The sequence below is a fragment of the Haemaphysalis longicornis genome, unplaced genomic scaffold, assembly GCF_048455015.1.
Source record: "Haemaphysalis longicornis isolate Haplotype H1 unplaced genomic scaffold, Haemaphysalis longicornis Haplotype H1 scaffold_9, whole genome shotgun sequence".
Classification (NCBI taxonomy): domain Eukaryota; kingdom Metazoa; phylum Arthropoda; class Arachnida; order Ixodida; family Ixodidae; genus Haemaphysalis; species Haemaphysalis longicornis.
In genome coordinates, this window is record NW_027526460.1 from 41,528,175 (window position 1) to 41,553,998 (window position 25,824).

General features: G+C 48.0%; 1 protein-coding gene across 1 annotated transcript in view; it reads left to right on the forward strand.

Moving 5' to 3' along the window:
• Window positions 1–25,824, forward strand: part of LOC144151646 (tRNA (34-2'-O)-methyltransferase regulator WDR6-like) — a 66,650-nt gene that overhangs the window by 3,067 nt on the left and 37,759 nt on the right. The window contains exons 2-12 of the mRNA XM_077682757.1: window positions 1,552–1,650; window positions 6,730–6,817; window positions 7,376–7,558; window positions 8,914–9,049; window positions 10,316–10,588; window positions 13,563–13,625; window positions 13,745–13,792; window positions 16,642–16,814; window positions 19,695–19,855; window positions 24,007–24,128; window positions 24,533–24,721. Coding sequence (XP_077538883.1) covers window positions 1,552–1,650; window positions 6,730–6,817; window positions 7,376–7,558; window positions 8,914–9,049; window positions 10,316–10,588; window positions 13,563–13,625; window positions 13,745–13,792; window positions 16,642–16,814; window positions 19,695–19,855; window positions 24,007–24,128; window positions 24,533–24,721 — 1,535 coding nt within the window. The remainder of the gene's footprint in view (window positions 1–1,551; window positions 1,651–6,729; window positions 6,818–7,375; window positions 7,559–8,913; window positions 9,050–10,315; window positions 10,589–13,562; window positions 13,626–13,744; window positions 13,793–16,641; window positions 16,815–19,694; window positions 19,856–24,006; window positions 24,129–24,532; window positions 24,722–25,824) is intronic.

Genomic DNA, 25,824 nt, shown 5'->3' on the forward strand with positions numbered 1-25,824 from the left:
CTGACTGGCCGTAGGAAAAAGCGCAGGGCCGGCTGCAAAGTCACTTCCGCTTCATGGCTGTTTGCGCGATTTTTTGGCAAGTGCACCGTGGCCTGCGATGATGCTATTTTAAGCGTTTATAACTAAACGCATTTCAGAGGGCTTATGGTCATGTCCCAGCTGGTTTGGTGATAGGTACTGTACGCCCGAAGTAAATTTGGCCAAGGTGAAATTTGAGTGCGGTTGGCCTTTTAACAAGCAAAAGTAGCCTGCCGTACAACCACTACACTGTGCGATATCGCAGCGGTCTTAGTTCGCGCTTGTTTCATCACACCAACTAGCCCAAGTTAGTACCTCAGTAAAGGTAATGGCAAAATTTGAGTTTGGTTTATTTTTTAAAAAAGATGCCTTGTTCTAATTACCATATGATATCGATGTTATCACAAACTTCAAACAAATGATCTAGATATTAGGGCAACAGATCAAACAGTGAATGCTCAGCAACTACTTTCTTGCGGGGTCATCACGGCGTCGCAGGGCCTTGTTTGTGTGATTGGCAGCCGCTGACCGAAGGCACTGCCGAGAAATATGACTGCGATTGTAGTGGTTCCTCTAGTTCCATTTTACCGTATCACTTGAGTGCTTATGGGTAGTTCACACACTCAGCTATGTTTTATTGTTCCCTCTATTGCGTCACTTCTGACCCTGTTTAGTTATGGTCCTCTTGCCTCATCTTGTGCAGCTTGCGGCGGTGGCATCCGCACTGGGCATATACACTCTCTACAAACTGACCTTCCTGAACTGTAATGCTTCTCGAAGCGTAGAGGGTCAACAAAAAGAAGGGGGCAGGGAAAAGGGCAAGGAAGCAAGCCAGCAAAAACACTGGACGGCATTCTGCGTGCTGTTTGCTGCACGAGTGGGCTGCCAACTTGCCTTGTTTTGGTGATGCCGGTCCATGCTTTTAAATAGCTCTTCCTGCGAGCTGTCTCCGCAGCTTTTGCATCTTCACTCGTGGCTTGTCCCTTCCGACTTCGCCCATGAGGAGAGGTGTGCTGCACCTTTGGATAGGGCTGGTGGGAAGCAGACTCCATGAGAAAAAGGTATGCACAAGGTGGCAAGAGGCATCGTGCCAGAGGAAATGCCTCAAGGCAAACTGTAATCCAAACACTCGCGGAGGCCAAGGCTGCTCAATCACAGGATTGATTCGCAGCCACGACAGGTGTATTTTCGTGGAGGTGATAGGCAGTGCATGCGTGTGTGGGATAGCCGCTTGTTAAGAATCATATGAACAAGTTCACAGCCCCATACATCGGCAGTCCTCTTAATACACGTTTGACACTAAGGCATCAAGCTCCAATTTCAACCTCCAGACGTACTGCTCTGTGGCCAAGAGGACCAGAGCAGAGCCTGTCGGGCAATTGCCTGGTTTGAGCTTTATTAGTGTGGAGCTGAGTGCGAGGCACGTTGCGATACCTGGGGCTTTTCCGCGAGCGTGTCGGGAAGGGGTGCATTTCTTTGCTCTCCTCCAACCTGTCATGCGTGGCTCTCCCCCTCCCCCTGCTGGGCATGCAGGCGAAGGTGATCGGGTGTACGCCTACTGCCTGGAGACCCTGAGCCAGGTGGGGTTCCAGACGGCCTTCACCACCACCAATGTGCACGGGATACGTGTCGGTGAGTGGCCACCCATGAGGGGTGCCACAGCTGAAGCACAGGGACTGGGCAGGCACGCTGCTTGCGAGGCCCAACGTTACTGTCGAGGGGGAGAGAAGCGCACATGTGCAATGCACAAGATCAAAATGTGTTATGTGACACGCATCGCATGTGATATTGCTTCTTTTTGTTGCCATTCACTGGGAAGGCTTGGGCCAGCTACACCTCTGATTTGTTCCCTTATGTTGTGCTCAAAGGCGGGCTTTTGGAAATGGAGCCCCCAGGATGGCTTTTTTTCTTCCCCATTCAAACGGGGTTACGGTTGCTACAGGGATTTTGCCCGCTTTGAAGAGGCATTTGCTTTGTAGCTTGCGTTCTACCATAGTGAGTGATCAAATAGCTCTTTGACAGTCCTTGACAGTCCCTCAAAAGGTAATGAGGTAGTTGCAGTAATGGTTTTGGTGTATACCTCTTGCTGTGTTAACTAAAGACAGTGTTGCTTGTGTGGCTGGTCATTAGGGGGCTAATGAGTGATAAGGGGCTATCGAGCTATTGAAGTGCTAAGAAGCAATAGTCTACAGAGCACTTAATTTTGCACACATAGCTGCCCCCCCTGCTAAATGGCAAGTGCCAGAACGTAATGGAAATCACCTACTCCGTTATGAGGCAGTGCTGTACAACCACCGATTCAAACACCAGGCCACAGCACTTGTTGTAGTGAAGGCAAAAACACCCCCTGTGCATGGAAAAAAAAAAAAAAAAATTGAGGGAGGTCTACTATTACGCTCCAGAATTGTGGGTACTTTGTAAAATCAGTTAGCGTCTCAATAATTTTAGTGATAAAGTCAGTTCTAGTATTGTGGTTATAGCTAGTTCATAGACGAGCCAAAGAGTGAAATTCCTTACTGCCTGTTTAATCTTATGTTAACCTGATGACTTTAGTTAGATCTAAATTTTTTTCAGCGCTGCGGAAAAAAATAAAATTGTTAAAGAAAATTAAAGAACTGCTAAAGAAAATTGTTCTCTTTAATGTGCATTAAGCTCCAGATTCTTGTTCGCACTTTTGTGTTTGTTTCCTTGCAAGGCCAAGTCATCATGCAGGAAAGCAAACGAAAGTAGAGGTGTGGGGGTGATTGTGTGTACATGTGTGTGCTGTCGTGCACATGATCCGCAGCCAACATTGATCTGCAATATTTGTAGTTATTAAAAATACTCTGATATGGCAAGCAGTGCAGTTCCTGCAGATCAAATTTAACGGCAATTGTTATTAAAGCGAAGTTGTCTATGCCTCACTGATAGTGTTCGATGTCGTGTCAAAATGCACTGCAGGAAAGCCAACTTTACCCAATGGGTTTCACAAAATGATGATGACGATAAACGAGGGAACATCAAGTGCATTAAAAAAAAAGAAAATGCTTCCCATTGTCGGAATCGAACCTGGGTCCCTCATGTTATGACACCGACAGCTATACGATAGCGCCGTTCCGACATGGTCAAAACAGTTTGGATTTTGGACTTTCTTTGACTCATGTTGCATGGGAGAAAGGTTCGCGTTGTAACCGTCCTTAAGGGGGGACACTGGTCTTAAAATAACATATTTTAATTTTCAAGTAACCTTTGGGAAACTTGTCATTCTTGCTGTTTTTTTTCCCACTGGTTTCAAATATGCCATTATTTTTTCACTTGGTCAGTTAGTCCTCGAGGTAATTGGAGATAATTAGCCATTTTTGGTCAGACAGACACAGTGTTGGTCATAAAACTGTAATCTTTATATCTTCCAATGCCATGAACCCTGGTGAATGCAATAATTGGAGCAGTTTTTTTATGCATCGCTTGGAACTAATTTTACAGCTCATTAATTTTCAGTGTTTGAAATGGGCGCTCACAATGGTTCCTTGCCGCTGGTGCCATCAAAGTTTAATGGGCTGTAAAATTAGTTCCAAGCGATGCGTCAAAAAACTGCTTCAATTATTGCATTCACCAGGGTTCATGGCATTGGAAAATATAAAGATTAGTTTTATGACCAACACTGTTCTGTCTGTTGTTTGACCAAAAATGGCTAATTATCTCTAATTACCTCAAGAACTAATTGGCCAACTGAAAAAATAATGGCATATTTGAATCAGTGGAAAAAAACAGCAAGAATGACAAGTTTCACAAAGTTCACTTGAAAATTAAAATGTTATTTTAATTAAGTCCAGTGTCTCCCCTCAATAAAGGGGCTTTAATTTTTTTTGAAAAGTACTGAAGTCTTTGAAAGTTTGTGTGCATTAAAAAATATCTGCAAAACTTGCAAAGCTTTGGCCTTTGACTGGGTAGTAGGCATGGGCAGTGATAAGCTTAGGTTCCAATTACTGTGGGTTATCTTTCTTGTGTTCTAAAGTGTGGTTCCCTTGCGTGAAAGAAAAGGCATGCCCCTGATAAATTTGAGGTGCTGGTTATCCCATTGGGACCACGAAAATCCCTAGAAAACAAATGCAGCCAATTAAGAGATGGTGGCCAAACATGACGGCACATTTTGTTCTTTGAAAAGCCTGCAGAAAGCTGTAGTAGCTCTCTTACATCTTCGGCATGCCTGCACGTGTTGACTGAGTGCTGTGTAACTGTAATATGATTAATGCATAGAATGTAAACAAAGGTGGCTGTAGCCGAGTGGAAGTGGTCGTACCTAACCCCACTACATCTTAGCTGTCCAGGTTAACTGCTTGATTCATGATGCAAACGTATCTGGTGTCTATCAACACTGACTTACACTGACTATACAGTGAAAGATCGTTAATTCGAACTTCGTCGATTAAAATTTCTGATAATTTGAACTTTACGATTTGATCCGGCCAAGCTCCAAAGTATATGCATCATGAAGCTTGTTAATTTGAATGTGAGCGGGTTCTGCCACGGATAATTTGAACTGCGGGCTTTTGCACCAGCGGAGAAATGCACCCACTGCCTGCACATGAGGCGACGCTGCCTCTGTAACGAAGATGAGAATGAAGAGAAAAAGTGAAATCGGGCAAAATTTTGTTTTCGGAGTAAAAAACCCTAGTCTCCTTTGCAGACCACTATGTTGACATGGACACGAGTGCTGTGGTGTGTGGTGCACTGACAGATGATTTCTCGGATTTCTTGGCTCAACAGATCTCTCAGCTCAGAAGCGCAGAAGCTGTCAAAGCACCAGTGTGGCCAAGTGCTGTAGAAGTCATGCCGTACTATTTAAATGCCGCCCTCCTCCTCTTCAGTTTTAAAAATGGCGGAGAGGGGCATTCTGCCATACTCACTTGTTAGAGCAAAAAGCACTGGCTGGAACCTTCAAGCACAAAAAGCAGACGGCAGTCACGGACTTCTAAAGACGATAGTCTTTCTTAGGCTACTTCAACCCAGAAATTTGATCTGTCTTTATGTTTGTTTGTTTGTCTGTCTGTGACTTGATTCAGCCATCCGGACAAAGTGAAACGAAGTCTGCGCAATAGTCTTATATACTCACAGCCAAATCTAAACGTCTGTTCATACTTGTCAACATTCTTGAACAAGAACAAGACATTACGCAAATATAAGACAGAAAATTAATACGCAACGGATATTTACAGTGTTCCTTTATAAAAATATTCATAAATGCTTGAGTTTTGCGAAATGAAATACTACATCCAGTGCAAAGAAAAAAATTCACACTGTCACCAGCTGTTGCCCGCGCCACTATAGCTTCTGGCGGTCTTTTAAGAAATCAAGCGGCAATAGTTACGAAAGGTTCCACTAGATGGGTTCCACGTTCTGCTTGGAACGCACGTGGACTAGGGCAACGCGGTTCTATAAACGTGTAAGTAGGGCGCCTCGATTCATGCGCGTCTCCGCCGTACGGCAGTGCTGGCATCGAGGCACCCAGCCTGGAGCAGAGGAACGCGGTAAATTTAAATTGACTTGAGAAAACCTTTAGCGTGTTTACCTTGGGAGGAGCGCGATGCAAGAGGAACAACATGAGGTAAGCCGGAAAGTGAAGGGAGGCATTTACTTGGCAAATTTCGACAAAGATTATCATCTGTTGTCTACATTTGCAACGAAAGGAGCAGATACGCGGCCAATTTTTTTAAGCATTACCTGTTGACATGCCCTTCTGCTTCACTTTTGTTCCACCTTGTCTTGGTTTTAATTGAAATGGCATCCCCTTGTGGTTTGAATTAATGAGCATTTACTGTATTTATGCAGTGGGGTTGCATAACGCAACCACACTGCTTAAAAGGACAGCTTACGCAGATGTTCAACTTGTGTATGCGCTTTTCCATTGTGACCAAAATTTGTTTTCTTGTTTTGGGGTATTTCGGCGTACGTTAAAGATCCCCAGGTGGTCAAAATTAATCCGGAGCCCTCCACTATGGCACGCCTCATCGCCTGCGTTGCGTCGGCGCGTTGAACCCTACAATCAATCAATCAATCAATTTCTTGTTTTGGGGGAGGGTGGAAGGTAGTATAATGTGCAACTCCTTAAGCAGTTAAAGTGAATCACACGCTACTGTACTTTTGTCACGTCGATGCATTGGTACGAGTCACGAAGTAACTTATGGTGAGCGCTTTAGTATCTGCAGGGTGTCCTTGGGTGGGGAAGTCAAACTGCTGTCAAATGCACAAATGCCACGTGTTTTGCTGCATGTGTCACATTCTGGGTGACCCAGTATTATCATATCCTGTAAGTTGGGCTTACACCCACGACAATATTTAGGAGCTGCCTTTTCTTTGGGAATCTAGAGGCCTGCAGAAAATGAGGCATCAATTTTTTTCAAGTTCCCTTTACTTCATTGTTTCACTGATGCAGCAGTTTCGAACCCTTGGGAGCACCATGCTACTGCTTGGGCTAGTTGGGGCATGTGTTTGACTTCACTGACAGTGGTGTGTCTTGGTTACTGAAGGTGTAGGCAGAACAGAAAGGACACAGTCCCAGGATGCAGTGCTTCGTCCCCAAAACTTCTGAGCCCCATTGCCGGCGGGCGATGCAAATCCCCCTCCCAAATTTCCTCACCTCATTTTGCCCGCTCGTGTTTCTGTGCGAGTTGGCGAACAGTGGCGAGTGCGAGCACATGGGAATTGATGCAGCATGGTGGTGTTGCCTTGCAGTGGGCAAGCCCACGGGGACGTGCGCGGTGTTTGGCTCGCGCTTCCTGACCGTCATGACGGCCGAGGTGGCCCCCACATCAGTCGTAACGTAAGTCCAAGAGGCACGTCCTCCCTCCTCTCGCGGCAAGTGGAAAGGGGGGGAGGGGGGGCAGTTGGCATGCGTTTCTTCCTTTTCATCTTTCTACGTGCAAACTGGCACATTCGGTCACGCTTCTGAGAGAGGTTTAAAAGCTGAGAGTTCGAATTGTTTCTGGGAGGAAGGATTACGAGAACCCCTAGGCACTTCTTTCTACATAGTGATTGTGATAGTATTACCGTCGCGTTACTGAAAAGGTCCTCCCCCTCCTCCTCCTCCTTCCTCTTCTTCTATCACATCCCCTTTGCAGTTTTTTTCTTGTTCTCGGTTACATGACCCAGCTGATACCCAGCCACGTTCACATCACCAAGCAAGTTACTGAAGTGCCATGCACGTTAAACTGAAATGAAAATATTTCAGCTGCACTCGAATTTTGCTATTGAGGTTTCTGTAAAAAAAGAAATTTGCTCGCACTGCTCTACACGTAAGGCACCAGTATGCTTCAGAAGCTGGTCCTCGAGGAAACCCTGCTGGGCTGATCCAGCACCACACTCTCCGTGTGGGGCGCAGGTTCAAGGTGGTGCTGCAGCCGGTGATGTTTGACGACTGGATCTGGGACGTGGCGTGGCTGCAGTCCGGGACGTCCGTGGCCAGCGCCCTGGCGCTCTGCTTCGGCCACAACCGGGTGACCCACTGGGACTGGCAGACCCGCCAGGCGCTGGCCGTCACCACCTGCACCGACTACTGCCTCGTGTATCCGACCGCCGTTAGTGGCGAGGAGAGCGGCGTTCCTGCAGGGGATGTGTTGCTTGTCTGTAGATAGCCCTCGTTTGAAAACAGTGTAGGCACGGAGCCTCATACGTGTTCAAAATACATTTGCGCTGGTGGATTTAGAAAGAGTCGTACCGTATTTATTCGATTATAAGGTGGTCACAATTATAAGGCGAGCGTGCAGTTTGGAGAGTCAAAAAAATCGCCAGATGTATACTATACTGAGCTTCGAATACAAGGCGGAGTATGAAATCGAGACTACGGATTTGGGGGAAAAAAAACTCTCCTTATATTTAAATAAATAGGTACTTTACGTGAGCACAGCTTAAAAGTGCGGGTGATTGCCCCATTTTGACACAGTCGTGTTGTCTCATGCCAAAAAGTCTAAAAACTGTGCCGAAACAGTGTGAAAGCCTGGAATTATCTCACTAGTTTCAGGGTTCAATGAAAACCAATTAAACTCCATGCATTTTATCTATGTTAGTGGTAAAGCAAGGTACCAGCCACATCAACACCATTTGTGTAACTGGGCTCACTGTAGCTTTCGGTTTTCTCTTGTTTTTCTTTTTATCTGTTCATGCTGATGGTGCTCATCTCCCTCTGTTTTATCATGTTTTGGTCATTGCTACACCTCAGTGTGCAACTTTCCACTGGAGGCATGCAGCTAGCAAGCGTGTCTGATGCATTGTGTTCAGTCAGTATCATTGAGCAGGAAATTCAGCGTAATAGTGAACATTTTGGCCAGCGTATAAAGATATACAAAAATTTAAAGCAATAATGTGCCACGGGCCACATTTTTTTAGTGTAAGCCTTTGTGTGAAAAAAAAAAAAAATTGTAAAGTGTCTAATAGCTTATCTTCGTGGCACATTCAATTAAAAAAAAATGTGGCTTTCTCTTTCTGCTACTAGTGCTAGTACTACTACGTGCTATTGTTATTGTTATGGCAATTCATCAAGTGGGTTTGCAGTTCCTTTGTTTGGTTATTTTGTAAGCTTCCATTTCAGTTGCACGTATCATTGGTTTGTGAGAAGGCACTTCCGTTCATGCAAAGCTCCCGTAAAGAACTTTTCTCCTGTGCTGTTCTTTTTGCCCCCCAGACGTTCCAAATGTGAGGATCTTATGCAGCCTCCAAATGAAGTGCTCCAAATGGAGGTTCCCCCGCCGCAAAGAGTGCGCCAAATCGTGTTCCAGCTGTCCCCACCCTGAAAGGGCTACATAAGGTGCGATGAAGTAAGACAGCTGGGGATTAATGTGGGCTTCCCCAGCGTGCGTGAGGGCATCCCATCAGCAGCTGCTGGGCAGGGTTCTTCCTTGACTCGTGTGTGGGGGGCACCAGGTACGCAGCGCAGCTGGTGGGCACCTCCTGGAAGCAGCTCGTAGCTGTCGTGGGCACGGTGTACCGAGAGGTGCTCCTCTGGGTGCCCTCCCAGCCTTCGCCCGCCCCCGTCCTGCACCGCCTCACTGGCCACCAGGTGAGCAGTCGTGGATGCCGCCGTGCATCCTTTGCAGGGTGCCCCTGGGGCACGGAGCAAGAATTATTGAGCAGGCGCAACAGGGTTTGTTCCGGCGGCGCGATAAAGTCACGGCAAATAATTTTTCTGTTGAAAGGGGTGCACCCATTAAACATATGCGCGTTCGATGTCTGGTTGCAATGCATGCATCATTTTTGTAGCGTAAGCTACACTGGCCGAGGTTGAGCAGTTTCGCATGGACCTTGAAGGGCCGTGCTTTCAAGTGCGAGGAGCATTGGATTGGATTGGGTTGGATTTGGATTTGTAGTTGATTGGAATAAATTGAATTGTATTGGATTGGTTTGGAAATCGTTTTAGCAGCAGTAAGCATGAAAGTCAGCTAATTCTAGACAACCAGGAAAGCTAAGAGTAACCAGCTGAACCTTAGGTCACGCTACGTATCCTCGGTATTCAATAACGTGGAATGTATGCAGGCAACCAAGTGTGCGCTGCCATATCTGTGGCTAAGCGTCTGTTGCTAGGCGACGTTGCGCGCACAGCCCGCAGATCAGGCACCCCTCTTCTCCTCCATGCAACCGTGTGAGTGTGCCCGTGGCTTCCGCGATTAGCTGCCGGCGGCGCGTTGCCAGTAGCCGATCGCGAAGGCCACGGTGCGCCGTCACTCGTTACGTCGGGCTCTGCGGGATGGCGGCACTTGTCCGTGCTAAGCATGACTGTGAAACACGACTGTGTTTCACGTTACGAACTCTTTGCCGAACACAAAGTATTGCGTCGAGTTCACCGTGAGTGCGATTAATAACATCTCTGTTGGCGCCACAGTTTAGAATCGGATTGGAATGGAGCAGGTGACGCACGCCTGTGTCTTTTTTTTTCTTCGGCGTGCGGCCACAGTGGCCCAGGCTGCGCCGTGTCCGTGGCGCATCGGCCATGTCTGTGGCTGTTTCCAGTGTTGCTAAGCGAAGAAATTGACCGCTAAACTTTCCAACGAGTACCGTCTATATCCTGGCCTAGCCGAGCTAAGGCACTGATGATTTTCAATGCCACCAAAGAAAATGATGTTTTAGTGCTGCCAATGCGTTCCTTGTTTGTTTTTCGTGCTTTGTTTTTTTTACTTTGCCCTTTTTTTTGTTCCCCCTCCTTTTTTCTCTGTGTGTGGCCCCCTCCGAAATGTGATCCGAAGTATGCCACTTGTCCCTTGGCATCATGCCAAACGGGCAGTGGGGCGTGCACCTCCCCTTATCAGAGAGCCCCCTCCCGCGCGCGCAGGGGCCCATCTTCTCGGTGAGCCTGCACGTGCCCCAGCGGCTGCTGTGCTCGACGTCGGACGACCGGTCGCTGCGCATCTACCGCTTCCACGATGGGAGCTCGTCGAGCGGCACCAGCGTGGGGGGCCTGGGCAGCGGAGGCCACTCCCAGCAGCCCTTCGGCCCCACCCAGCTGGCCGCCGGGTGGTTCAGCTCTATGCACGCCCTCTACGGCCACGATTCGCGTGTCTGGCGGGCAGCCATCCTGCACACCTGCTACCTCAGTGTGGGCGAGGTGAGGCTCTCTCCCTCCCTCTTCCAAAAGAGTGTGTGCGGCATTGCAGTGTGAATGGACAGAGGTGGCAAGAGTTCTTGTTGTCCGGCTAACCGTGTTGCCCTTTTGTGTGCTGTCTGTTCTGTGAAGCCAGCACATGCTCACTCGATGTTCTGCACCAACAAACCCCACCACCCGTACTTCTTGGGCGCAAAGTGCTTCGTTTTGTTGCAGCATTGTCGAGTAAAATTCTATTGTGGCATGTTCAGTCAAATACTCCAGTATGTGTATGTTTCCTTCATTTGTGGCCGTCCGTATATGCATGCCCCTTTGGAAGCAGCGTATGTTAGTTTCTGCATTGCCAGGTAGTTGTCACGTCAAACCTTATCCAAAACGTCTGACGTTGTTCTCAAGCTGCCCAATAGTTAGCATATAACATGTTGAGGTGGATAGGGAAGGGGTAATAACCACTTTACTGATGTTACACTGCCTCTACTTTGGAGGCAAAAAGCAAAAACGCCTGTGTGTACGTTGAAGATCCCCAGGTGGTCAAAATTAACCTGGAGCCCTCCACTACGGCGCGTCTTATCGCCTGCGTTACGTTGGCGTGTTAAACCCTACAATCGATCAATCAACTTTTTAGTACCTTACCTCATTTTGGCAAAAGTCATTAGCACCTAGCTTGTTCAGGCCGCAGTGCCACTTATTAAATAGTTTATCATTAGCGAGTTCTGGATACTATTTGCATAGCATTCTGCTTGCATCCAACGGAAAAAGAATAAAGATTTAAATGGTCATTTCAGACCAGTAATCTTCAGCCCTTCAACTAGCCTCGACTGAATTCAACTGCCGAACACCAGAACATGCCCAATGGCTGGGCCTGGACTTTCTACAAGCCGCCCTCACTAAGTGCATGTGAAGCGAATGGCATGAACTGGTAGGCTGTTCTCATCTGGAATCGTGCTCACTGAAGAGTGTGTGTTCTGAGGCTGATGCATCGAAGCTGCCAATCCAGCAGGGCGCGCTGAAGTGAATCGGGAGGTGTAGCCGGCTTGCGTTTCTGTTCCCCATCACAGTCAAACTTGCAGTCCTACTTGCAGCCAAATATTTGATTAATTAGGGTTTCCACATTTCAGCAGTCAAAATTAATACAATACAGGTGGCAGGAACACTCCCCGTAGTTGTTAGTAAATGGGAGCAAAATTCCCCAAAGAAGCAAAGCTCCAACACTTTGTGCAGTCAGGCTCAAAGATGCACTGCGTACAGCGGGCCGTGCGCAATGGATGTGCTTCGTGTTTGGCGTATACTGGCAATGCTATAGAGATACTGATGCTCATTTTTATTCTGCCCTTGTCAAGGTGCCGGTGAACTTATCTCTATTTGATGCTTTCTCTTTGGGACTGGCAGGTGCCAGAGTACTGCCAGGTTCATTCAAGAGTAAGATAAACCTGCTTAGCGTGACTGCTCAAGTTCACAACCAACAGTGCTGCGATATGGTCAGCTTTTCTGACCAATAGGACAGAAAATCTGACCATATCGCTGCATATCACTGCACTAATTCGTTCATTATATCTGCTGTTTGTCATAAGTGTAAGCCTTTTCTGCATGGGAAAACGCGGTGCGCATATGGCAGGCATAGGGCAGAAAAGCTGACCATATCGCTGCGCTAAATTTGTTCATTATATCTGCTGTTTGTTGTAGGTGTTGTAAGCCTTTTCTGCATGGGAAAACTCGTCACGCATACGGCAGCTGCACTTACATGGCCACGAACGTCACTTGTGCAGTGTTGGTTGCATCAGTGAAGCTCCTCAGGAAAGTTTACCACTCACCCTCCAGAACAGAACTATAATGGGCCAAACAAAGTCACATGTGTGGGAAGATAGCTCATAATGTGGGTGAAAATTGTACGAGTCGTCATTAGCACCGCTTCTAAAAGATGCCATCAAATATCAGCTGTAATGGGGGTGCAAACGCTTCGAAATGGCCATCATTGGTGCAGGTAGTGCCAACTCACAAAGTAGCGCTGCAATGAAAAGCACGGAACACGTCCCGCTTTACTCTGGCTTCATGCGCAAGTGAGCAGAAATAAGAGAGTGCAGACTCACAATCCTGGCTAGTTCAGCGGCTCCAACTTTCTTTCCTTCATGACTGAGATCATTCTTCCACTTTGCCTTGCCCAGGGTTAGGGAAGGGGGGGGGGAGAGACACTGCCTGCGCTTTGCAGGTGTTGCCACCTTGCCAACACCAAGTTTCTGCGCATATAACCTATTGTCTCATCCCTGTTCCTCCCTCCTCTTGACACACTCCCTGCATACGGGGGTGGAGTGGGGGTGCAGGGGGGTGCGGGGGGTGGAAACCTGGAATGCCCAACACTGATGCCCCATTCTGTTTACGTGTTTGTTCACTGGTGTCTTCTTTTTCTGGCTGCTATCAGCTATTTTGAGAAAGGGTGATACCACGCAGTACATACCACACTTTGCAAGTGTGAAACAGCCATCGAAGTGGGGACTGGGACCACTTCTCGCAGGCAGGCAAGGGTGGGTCATTCCTGAACCGGAGCTGCACCCTCACGCCCGTTCGTTGTGTCTGAAATTTATTGCCATTGCCTTAGTGCATACCGCGACGGTCATGCCACGTTTTTCCGTTATAACCGAGTGTTCGTTAAACTGTGGCCATTATAATTGGGCTTGACTGTAATAGCTCAACCCTGAGCTACCGCAAAGTACTCATTAGTCGCACATTCTAACTCATTACCGCCTGAAAACAAACATAGGCTTCTTTTTATGTGGTAAGTGACCAGGCCTTTTGGCAAAAATGAGGCTCATCCAGGGCAAACTACTTGTCTTTGGGAATACAAAATGGGAGGGGGGAACCATGTGGAGAAGCCATTGCTACTTGAGCACTTCCAGTGGTTATCTTGAATTTGTTCTTGTTTTCATCGGGGTTTTGTTTGCACCCGTACCTGACTCCTTCCTTCCCCTTGCTTGACCTTCAGGATGGCTACGTGTGCTTCTGGAATTGCTCTGGAAACCTGATGAACCGGATGTCATCGCCAGGGGTGAGCCAACGTTCTACCCCTTAGAGCACTGGGATACGCACCCGTGATACTCACTGCAGTAACTTCTTCAGAGGGGATTTTGTTATCAGCCCTCATGATTTCCTGTCCTCTTGGCCCAGGGGGGCAGTGTCTGGTGCCTGGCTGTCAATGAAGATGAGACGTTTGCGGTGAGTGGTTCCCTGCTTCTTAAGTGCCATGCGTGTTCGGCTTTGCTGCCCAACAATGTGGCAGCTGTTTACACTGCAGTTTGTGGTTCCCCTGTGCGAGGGCTCTTTCTCGGCTGCAACTTTCAGCAGCACTGACAATTGGCCACAAAAGAGGCCCAAGCAGGGGCCAGGTTGCTTCACTGACTACTGAAATTCGAAACAGCGCGAAAAGACGGGACAAGGAAACGACGCGCTGTCTTTTCGCGCTGTTTTGAATTTCAGTATGCACCACCAACTAGCCCAAACCACCGTTCTAACGCAGGTCGCTTCAGATGCGCTGTTTTGGCTTATTTTCATTCTGTGCTCAGTGGGGAAAGCTTCATGCAAGATGTTATTGCCAGCGATTTTTTTTCTTTTGCCTTAAAAACTGTGCCCTTTGTGGTATATTCGTGCACATGTGATAAGGTGCTTCTTGGGTCAGAATTAGAGGTGAGCCGCAATAAGGTAGCGAATTGGACGAGTTGTAAAATGCTCGTGATGGTCAGCACAAATGCAAGCACGGGGCAAGAAGGGTGGGAACTGCACAACAGTTGGTAGACAGCCTTGTGACGTTCCCACTCCCCTTGTCCCGTGTTTTCATTTGCGCCGACCACCATGAGAGGTGAGCAGTCTTTGATCAAAAACTTTATTTTTTCAGTTGCGATGACGAAAATTTGGGCACGGATGCAGTTTTCTATTCTGATTGTAGATATAAAATTTGTTTGCGTAAAACGACTCTATCAAATATATCTGCATTTTTATGTTTGATTTTGTGACAGTTGTTGCAAAAAAACTGCTGTTTGAATGCAGCTGAACAAGGTACCAGTGAACTGTGCACAAATCAAGGAGTGCAATAAGACTAACATCATCACTATCTGGTCTGCAGCAGAAGTTATAACTGTTTGAAGTTCGGGCCTGGAAGGCAAAACCGGTTTTTCTGGCTCCCACCTTTAAAGCTGAAACTTCAAACTGTTGTAACTTCTGCTACAGACCACATAGTGACGAAGTTAGTCTTATTGCACTCCTTGATTTGTGCACAGTTCACTGGCACCTTGTTCAGCTGCATTCAAACAGCAGTTTTTTTTACAACAGCTGTCACAAAATCACACATAAAAATGTGGATATATTTGAATATAGTCGTTTTACACAAAAGCAAAGTTATTAATCTACAATCAGAATAGAAAACTGCATACGTCCCCCAATTTTCATAATCGCAACTGTAAAAATAAAATTTTTTGGTGTAAGACCAGTGTGCTACCTTAAGTCTTCACTTTTACTCTTAAAGCGTTACAGGAATCTGGCCTGTACCGGTAGATTACAGTGTCGGGAGTATGAATGTACTACTTGCAGTTGCAGCAGTTAACACAGAAGGTGCCAAAAAAATTGGAACGAAATTTTTCGCCACGGGGTCAAGAGGTGTGTGGGGTAAACACCAGAACGCAGTGTGCCTATTCACTACTGAGGCATGTGTACACACCAGACAGCAGCAAAAGTCTGAGATAGCTTTAAAGGGGCCATGCAGACAAAATGCAACTTTTGGTTCATTCGAAAGATTGTGTTGTTAGAATGACACTGACACCACACTGACACAAACTTCACTCAAATAAGCTGTATAATTACTAAAAAAGAGAATGGCCATGCAAATCACTAGCTCATTTCCCACACTAGAACCTATTACGCATACGGGCATCTATGCAATTAACTGTGGCCGGCAAAATCCAATGCAAATGGGTTATAAGCTTGCAGAATGGCCTATTTGCTTTTAAGAATGGTTGAGTAAACAATGGAAGTTTCGAGTGCACACGTAAACATAGAAGCACCTGTGTGTACTGCGCGCTCTGTGCCGGTTGCAGCTGCGCAGCCGTCTGGTGTGTTGAGCTTGCACTGACCAACATTGTGACAGTGTTCTGTGGCTCTGTTTGTCGAGCATATTCAATGTTTCGTGAAACGAATACTATCAACCGTAACAAACATTATCCGTACACAAATTTGGTCGAAATCAAAGCTAAGGTGGATAGTGGTCCCGAGCCGTATGGTGGCGTTACCTGGGAGGAATGACGGCAAATAAAGCGTTCCGGCATTCCGCATGCTTATGTTCGCTTTAGTACTTGCCCGGTATATGTCATCGCAGATGTCACGAAACACATGATTCAGTGGGAGAATCAAAATTATGGCTTAAAATGTTTAATTTCCAAGTTCATAAAGCATCGTTAAGGTCCGAACAAGCGCTGCGGGCACTATAAAACACCAAATCTTTCGAATAAAACAAACATTTATTTTGTCTGCATGCTCTTTTTAACGCAATTGGATACTCTACTGAAGCAACCATCTGCTTTATTGACAACCAACACATTTGAACACTTTCGCTCAAAGGGCAGCACTGCACAGCAGCACTTAGCTAAGTGCCGGGCTCAACTCTGCCGCAAATGGGGCCTGGAGTCCCCATTTGTGACTTTATCTTGGCGTCACCTTCTTCCAAAAAGCCTGTGCTGGTTGTTATTAATGTTATTAATGTTATTAATCGCACTCGCATTGGGGTCGAGGCTCTTATTTTGCGTTCGGTGGGGTAGAGTTTGGAACGTCCAACATACATCATGTGCTTAGCACGCACAAGTACCGCCATCCCGCGGAGCCTGACGTAACCAGTGATGGCAAACTCATATGGTTGCCTGCACGCATGCCTCGCCAGTGAATACAACCTATTGGTTCAACGGGCAAATCACGGTCCCCCTTCAATTTCGTTATAGCGCGGTTTAACTGCATGTCTTTGTGGCCATTCGTACAAGGACTGTGCCTGGTGAGTGGCGTGATGGTCAACACCCCTTCCCCAGGTGACCGGGAGCAGCGGGTCGGCGCTGAGCCTGTGGAACGTGAACGAGGTGGGGAACCAGTCCGCCAAGACGACCTGGATCGAGGCCTTCAAGGACGGGGCCGACTTCCCCCGGAACTTGGCGATCCTCAGCACCTCGGGCACGCTCTCCCTGGTCGTGTCCACCAACGAGGGGTGGGTGGTGGCCTCTGGGAGTGCGATCCCACCTGTTCTGACTTGGCGGGATGCGTGCTGTTACATATTGCAACTCTAAGTTGAAACCGGGCCACTTGCCGCTGTTTCCAATTTCCTCATGCGCCAGAGAAGGGGCACTGCACAATGCCAGGGAAAATTCTCCCATGTAATTGGCCGATACCAGTTCTCTTTGGCATCGGCAGCTTTGCAGCGCGATAAAATCGACTGTAATCGTTTAGAGCACCACTATATAAAGATTGTGTGCGCAGGTGTGGAATGCAAAAGTTGCACATCTGTGTACTGGCGGGCAGTACAGTTAAGCCTCGATATAACGAAGTCATAAAAAACGGCACTGTGCTTCGTTATAATGAAATTTCGTTGCATCGAAATTCGGTACCTACCAAAGCAATCACTCCGTTATTTCCTCTGGAAGTAGTCCGTGACCTTCTTTCACCCGCACCCGTTTGTCGCTGGCATCCATGTTGACGCACAGAAGAGCCGTGATACGCAGCTTGCTCTGCTTACCGCCGTGGCACCGATCCCCTTTCAGTGCTAGCATCCTATTTAGCAGCATCTGATAAAAAAATCCTGTTTCGTCCACATTGTAGACTTCCGATGGCTGGTATTGCGTCAATATTTTCGGGATTTCCTTCTCCAGCCAAGTAGCGGCTTCAGGCGCGTCAGCCAATGTTGACCGGCCACATTTTGCAGAGCTGATAATCACGTCCTTAGCTTTTAAAATTGTTGACAGCATACTTTGTGATATCGCGAATCGAGCTACAACGTCTCTTCTTTTTCCCTTTCGAAACGGCTTCCAGGATCCCCGCTTTTTGATCAAGCGAAATAGCTTTCCGCTTACAGCCCCTCATGGCGGCGTCGCACGCGGGAAACAAAAGCGACGAGAGAACGCACCAGGCAATGTGAAGGCACGAGAAAGAGGGAGGCCACTTTGGGTGCTTTGGGTCACAGCAAAGGAGCATGGGGGGAGGAGGTATGCAGCGTCGCGGCGGCTCGGCCGAATCCTGCACCGGGTGAACGACCGACTCGCGGAGACGGCGTTTACGATTCGTTGGATTTGAAACTTCAGCCATCGAGAGTCCTGATTGGAGCGATTCAAACTTCTCAGGGCTCAAACGAACTTCCGGGGGTATAGAAACCCGCCCGTAGGCACTTATGACTTATCGTCGGCATTCTTCGGCGGCACTTTTCGGAGGCACTGAGTGGAGAGGTGCTGTCGCCTTTGTGGGAGCCATATAATGTTTGCTTACCCTTGTACATACTGCATATAAATGTTGCTTCAACTTTTCGGCGACTCGAGAACTTCCTCGCTCTGCTCTACGCCGCGTCGATAGCGGACGGATCAAGGCAACGTCGCTACAGCGGTGGCTGCGCTCGGATGGCCAGTCACAAGAGTGGTGGCTGCGGTGAGCGGGCCCAGTCCTAACAGCGGAGACAGGTCAGGATGGCTGATAACCAACATTGGAGACAAGCTGGGATGCGAGTCGCAACCTTGGTGGCTGCGGTGGGATGCCCATTCGCAACAGCGGGAGGATTTCGCTGCTTCTCCCTTGCTTGCCGCGCGCCACGGGAGGCCCGGCCGCGTGGGTTGCCCAAGTCGCTCGCGCTGCCAACGCTTTCCCCTCAGACGTCGTCACGGGGAAATTGTCCTTGTGGGTAAATTTTCTTCAAGTTCAAAGACTTCGTTGTGATGAAATTGCAGCAACATTTGCTTCGTTATATCGAGATAAAATATACATGGTTTCTAATGGGAAGTAAGTTGTGTGTGCCTTGTAACTTCGTTATATCGAGAATTTCGTTATATTGAAGTTCGTTATATCGAGGTTTAACTGTATGTGTGAAGCACTGTGTCAAGGTGTGGAATGTAATACCTTTGCTTTATTTTACAGTAAAGCACAATGATAAAAGCCAGAGCACACAGCAGGTACAGACACCTGAACAGAAAGGTGCACTGATTATAACACTCTGGTATTTCGGCAGCATCTAAATATTCAGACAAGTGTGTCCTTTTTTAGATGTAAATTTTATTGATTCTTATGGTGTTTTATTTGCGGTCATCCATTTTCAGCTTCTCATGGTCATGGCTGTGTGTTTGTTAATGAATGCCTACGAGTCTTTGTTTTTAAGAAGTGTTAATTTGCATAAAAAGCTCACTTGTAAGAACGAGCGTAATGGTTCATTCCCATCAAGCCTAATCCATTCCAGCCACACCAGTAGTATTAGTCTGCACTAAAAATGAGACCATTTGGTTTGCTTTGTAAAGACACAGTTGAAGAAGCATTTGCACTGCACAAATCACTTCTGTCAGGCTAATTTTAGTCAACAGCAACTGCTGGAACAGCAGGAAAAAAATCACCTGCAAAGTCCTTACATGTGGGGCAATCGCCTGCAGAGTCCTTACATGTGAGGCAACAAACTGATCATTTATCAGGTAGGTATCATATCTGCGCTGAGTCTATACGAATTTTTTTCCCCATGCTATATTTCTCGAGGAATGTTACTGCAGAGTTCTAAACTTTGCATATACAAATTTAGGCAGATTTAGCGTTTTAGAGACACACTTTTTGGCTTAATTACTGACTGATCAGGTAAAGGGGTAACCTATTTAGTAGAAAATGTGATCCAGCAGAAAATGTCTCTTAGTACTACTAGCCCAGGTGCGAGATGCTGGTGAACGTTTGGAATTGTTCAGTTTAGCTGGCAAAGCAGAGCACAGGTATGCAGACCCCCTGGGGTCATGTCTGTGATCGTTCGTTGCCATTGTCCATCCGTTACTTGGTCTGCTTCAAGTGGGACTGTGTGCTTGTCTCCCTGGCTCGATGGCGGCGCCCTGACTCTGTCGCCCACTCACATTGCACCCAGGCGGCTGCTGCGGTGGTCCCTGGCTGCTTCCGGGGGCGGCAGGCGGGAGGAGATATTCTTGCGGGACTACCTGGCGTCATACAGCGTCCTGGCCGTCTCCCCCAGCCGCAACTTCGTGGCCCTGGGGGGAATGCGGGGCCACGTGGCCGTCATTCGATGCGGTGCGTTGACTGAAAGGGCACAATTCTGGGGCCGTTACGACGACCCCCCTTTGTTGCAGTAGCAAGAAGTAAGAAATGTGAGCTAACTGATGCGGGTGCATGCTAACGTATGAGCAGTGCACCACGGACAAAGGACTGTGCATGGAAAGGCCGGAAATGAGCGAGCAAGATCTGTGTCAGTGCTCATTTGTTGCCTTTCTTTCGATTCTACCCCTGTGGTGTGGCCAGCCTGCCAGTGTCCCATTATAAGGGGATGCTGTGGTCTCAAAGGCCTTTCTTTTTAACTTGCATTCAGTGTACTGGGCCATACAGATAGCAGATGTGCAGTCAACTTGTGTCTACAAGACATAAACGTGAAGTTACATAATGCTATATGGCAAATAGTTTCTGCCAAAGCTTTGGTAGCATATGCGCTAAGAGCTTTTTTGATTCATTTAGATCAGGTACCAAAGGGCAGGCTTTAGATGACGGCATCACCAGTAAGCTAGCAGTGTCTGCCGCTACCACAATCGGCACTTCACTGTGCAGGCTATCATTTCGTACATCAGGTGCTGCTACCCTCTCCTTCACCGTAGCAGCTACAAAGCTTTGCCGTCTGCCTTGGTTTTCATTGTGACATTATCTGGTGGCTTGCCCGTGCTTGAAGCAATGGGCCGTTTCTCCTCCTGTATATTCTTGCTCCGTGGCCAAAACCCGACTACAAGGTACACTGATGCGTTCCCTTATCTTCAACAGCCAGCCCACGCAGTATGCATTGCCAATACAACAGGTCAAGAAATGACCTCCCTCACCGTCCGTACAACAACGCACACGGAATCCGCAGAGAAAGTGGCCATTGCCCTAGCCGCAACTACTGGTGAGGATGCCATCACAGCGCTTGGGGAAGCCTCGTTTCACCTCCTGTCTTATTCTTACTTTGATTTTGGCGTACTTTATGTTCATGACCCTGGTTCGTGCGGTGCAGCGAGCTTGTTTGTAAATTGGTTGCTTGGTGTCGTGGTTGCGGTGGTACCCCGATGTTCTGTCTAATTAGTAGGGGAATCCTAACCTTGTGGTCTTGTGTTGGCGGCGTTGCATAATTCAGTCTTCTTAGGGTGGCTCTTCCTGTGGGCATTAGCTTGAGTTCTATTTGAGAGGTATGATGGGCTTTCCTAATCCCTCCCCAGGTATTGTGCAATCCGTTTTTTTGTCGACGTCTTGGAAGGCAATCCTAGGGCTTGGTGGATGAAGATATTCAATCTTGCGTTCTTGTTCTTTCTGAGAGCTACTGATCGAAGTACGGCCTGCCGTAGGTGATCCGGCTGACCAGCATTGCCTGTACCATGTGCAAGGTGTCTGACTCTTGCAACCCAAAGCATCAATGCAATGTGCATCGACTGACTGGGCACCCTTTGTAGTGGAGCTATGGTGGGGAGGCCTGATCCATTTAGGGGGATTGTAAGTCTCAAAATACGCAGATGAGATACCTTTACAACTGGTTTGCCTGCTATGTTCAGTTTTAGATTCGGGATGCACCGCTTTCTTCTGAAGCCATCCCAGTATTGAGTGCAAGGAGCTCTGCTGACTTTCTGGCACGCATTCGAGACCTCTAGCCCGCAGATGAAGAAGCGCCTGTTCTATGGCTGCTTGTTGCCGAAAGACGATAGTCTTGTGCCACCCCTGCCTCAGAACACCCTTTCCTTTCTCCCTTCCCTCCCCTCTTGCTCATCCAATGGTTAACCCTTTATATCCCAGGTGCCACATTTTTGGCAGTTTTGTTTGAATTTTTGTTCATCAAAATTTCACTACGGGACGTCTCATTCCTAGCTGCCACAAACGTGGAAGTCTGAGCTTTCACTTACGCTTAATAGATGGCACTACGGGTACCACACTTGCGCGCTGCGTTCATTGCAAACCTGAACACCACGTGCGGCCGGTATGGGCGGTGAGGCGTTCCTGGCTTTTTCATGCTCCTCTTTGCTTCCTACTTGTAATATGGAGTTATATACACCTACTATATTCTTTTATTGTGAAGCCTACGGAACGAGCCTAGTATTTAGTAATTTTGTATAATTGGCTATTCACAAAATATGTGCCGTTTAGGCTTGCATACACGTTTGTGGCACTAAGGTCTATGAAGTCCAGCTTCCCGGATGGGCCAAAAAATTGCACAGCAGCTTGGAGTGCATCGCAGTCCTGTTTCTTTTTTATTATTTACTGCAAAAGAATTTTTAGAGCACCTCAAAGCCTTAAAATGGTTTTTCAATAAGTAAGCAACAATTGACACTGCATAAAGTGACCCATGCCAGTGACCCGTATGGCTCATGCCAGTGGTTTGAGCAGTCCTACATGTACTTCTTGTTGGATTGTTTCAACTTTTGGCTGAGCGGTCGAACCAAGTGACCGACAGGCAGACCAAAACTTGTTCATTTAGGTAGCCCAGGAAAGACTGTCATCTTTACATCACCATGCCACGGCTTGCAAATGGCCTGCCATGCACTGGTGTGGGGAACACCTGAACGAGAAGGCCATTTAAAGGCCAACTGCACTCAAATTTCACCTCGGCCAAATTTATTTTTAATGTGTAGTAAGTACCCCCAAATCAGCTGTGACACAAGTGGCAGCCCCGTAAAACGCCTTGTTAATCAGCCGTAAGCGTTTAAAAAAGCTCCGCCGCAGACCACGCTGCACCTGCCGGCGGATCGCGTAAACAGCCATGACGCGCCTGTGACGTTCCAGCCGACGGGGGCTTTTTCCTCTGCTCAGCCACGCAGCCGGAGAACCGGTCGAGCTCGGCTGCGCACGTGCGCGCGTAGAGCTTGCGCGCAGACCTTCTCCCGAGCTGGTGACCGTCCAGCCGCTCGCTGGACGGCTGCAACGTCACTGCGATGGCCGCGCTCTGCTCGGTTTCGGTTTCAAAATCGCCGATTTTTGCTGGCCGCTTGCGGCGCCCACGCGCGTATTTCAGCTGTTGTATTTTGCATGTTGCTTTCTTTTTAAGCAGACTATACGAAAATAGGGTTTTCAAGAGGTTGAAATTTTGAGTGCAGTTGGCCTTTAATGAGGCTGACAACTATATCCCTGCCGTTTGATTGGCTACACACACCCTAAACTAGCTCCAGACATACTAACCTTATCTTGGTAGCTGAGAGCACTACAGTCGCCTGCAAACCACAATGGTGGACCATGGCCTGTTGGTAGAGCCTGAAAACAGCGATTCTTGTTCTGCAGTGTCTCTTATCTAATCGCCATTGGGGCTGTGAAGGCCCCTGTGGAGACTGTGTGTCTTTTGTTCAGTGCCTTTCTCACAGAACCATGGCCAGAAAACTCTCGGTCACCATTCACCATTGCGACGGTTCCCCCTCTTTCATGGAGAGAATTCGCGCAGTCAAAACGAGGTCATGGAAGCACAGTGTTTGCAGGTGGTGACAGTTTGCTGTGGTTCCAATGCATCCTGTGCACCATTTGTGTGGTGGTTGAGGCGATCTTCTGCATTGCACATCATTGCAGGCTTAATTACTCACTGCCCTTTTTTAGAGGTGGAATTCACACAAGCATGCACTTAAAAAACACTTTGGGGCACACCAGACGTCCTTATTCTGTCCCAGTTAGTCCAGGGCACCTCACGACTGTGTGCCTCATAGATTACGTACAACTGAAGTGTGGCAAGCCCCACTTACCCCCATCATTTTTATTTATTTATTTGCACATTGGCTGCATTACACCATTTGTAGTTGCGTGCTGGATAGGCAGTCATAAGCTCCTTAATCATATTTTTGTGTATGTGGTATTTTGGGATAGTTATTACGGAATTTCTCGGGTTTTAAGCTGAACTTGCACCAAGAGAGTGGTGCACCAGAGGCTCAACCAGTCATTACAAACATAGTCTTGAGTAGCTACAAAACCATGCCACAATATGAATCTCAAATTTCCTTTTTTTTTTTCCTTTTCCTGTTTTTTTCTTTTTTAATACCTAACCATAGCACTGGAAAGGTTCCATTTTCGTATTCTGTTCAGGGTCTTGTTGCGACACCATCAGCCTGCTGTAGCTACGATTTTGAACAGGATGATAACTTTGATTGGACTTTGATTGCATTAGCGAGGCAAGAGGATACAGTAGCCAACAAGCGTAGATCCCCTTTAAATCGGACCGCACTGATGTCCGGGTGCAGGACCGGGACAGAGCGTGTCACTGGCATCCGAGTGGCAAGTCCACGACGGCCGAGTGCACAGCATCCGGTGGGTCTCCGAAGACCCGCCTGCCTACCTCAGCAGTGGGCCCAACGGAATCATGGTGAGGTTTTTGAGGCCCACGCATCCCAGGGCTGCCTCCCTCAAAATTGTGCATCCGTCCACAGTGCGTTGGCTCTATGTGGGTACATTTTGTCTTGTGGTGGTATTGCTCATGACGCCTTATGACTAGGGACCGAATTTTAGACAAATGCCTATTCCGTTCCTTGCGTTCCCATCATGCCTTTTTGATACGTGAGCGTTAATTAGAGGTTAAGAAGGGCTTTTGTGGTGTTTTTATAGTGCTTATAAATGCCTATTTTGGCGTTAGTGCCTGAATTCCTGCAAAAGCCTTTACAAAAGCCGTGGTCTCTCTTGCTGCTGCCAAACGGGAAAGGTCGCGTGAGTTGGTGCACGGGGGCTTGGCGCGAGGGCCCCCGAGTGCAGCAACAGTCTTGGCGGCCGCAGGTGATGTCGCGCGTGGGCGAGCAGGAGGCGGCCGAGGAGCAGGAGACCATGGACCTGTACGCCACGTGCGTGCTGCCCCGCGGACGGCAGCGCTGGGCTACCACCGCCCTCTTCTGCCCCGCCACCGAGACGCTGTACGTGGGCGACCGCTGCGGCTCCGTCCACGGCTTCTACGTCGACGTTGAGGAGGTGGGTGCACGTGTTGTGGCCAGCAGTGGGCTTAGGGCCCAGCAGTTTGTTGGCAGGTGAATGTGGAGGCTCTCTTTTGCAGTTATCCTTTCTTCGTGTGGAAGGTTCAGTTTTTGGGGTTTTGAAGCGAAAGCTCTACTGCGCCATGTCTCGCAATGTCCTCCATCACGTTGCAATGTCCTTGAGCGGCCGGTGTGCAAGTGAGTGAGTGAGTGAAAAGACTTTATTCCATCATCCGGCGGACGACTATCCTAGCCCCACGAGGGGAGGGTAATCGCGATGCGGCCACACATCATCTCGGCGTGGTGTGTGGCACCACAAGTGGTGCTGGCAGCTGGGCTCACTCAGGGTCTCGCTGCTGCAGTACTACGTCACTAGGCGAGGGCTTCTTTACTGGTGCTTGATCACTTGCTCTCACCATGAATCGTGCGTGCTGCCGCTGTAGCGCAAATGTTGCAAGTGTGACCTACCGTAAAGATCCGAGCGAACGCCCACTCCCGAAACATCGCCCACCCCCCTTTAGGGGTGAAATATTCAATTTACTAAAAAACCCGAAGATTGCCCACCCCTTAAAATCGATGGCTTTAGCACCGGTGAGTGAACGAAATAAACGCAAAATGGAGAGACGAGCTAGTTGGTTCGCAATTTCCATGAGTGAAACTTAAGCGCAAAATTTTTCACAGGGACGAGAAAGGGAACGAGACAGGCGCTTACTATCAACTGAAAGTTTTAATGAAAACGAAACACATTTATACCACCCCCAGACCGAACAACCCAGCACGTGTGCCCTTCGCACATGCGTACGGCCGTACAAGAGAACCGCCCCATTCCCTTCTCTTTCCTCTTCTCCTTTCCCTCATCCTCTACCCCCTCTCCTTGAGAAGTTGCACTTCTTTATCTAAAATACTCAGTGACGGGTGACTTATGCAATCGGGACCCTTAATCCGGATATGGAAGGCTTCTGCAAGTTCCCTGGTGGCACGGTCTCTGTGCTTAAAAACTACTACCGTGTCCGTGAAGTGTGGCTGACAACGTGGATGATAACCGCATTTAGAACAGTGCTGCGTCAGGTGTGTGTAGGGCTTTCCTTTCAAAGAGGAATG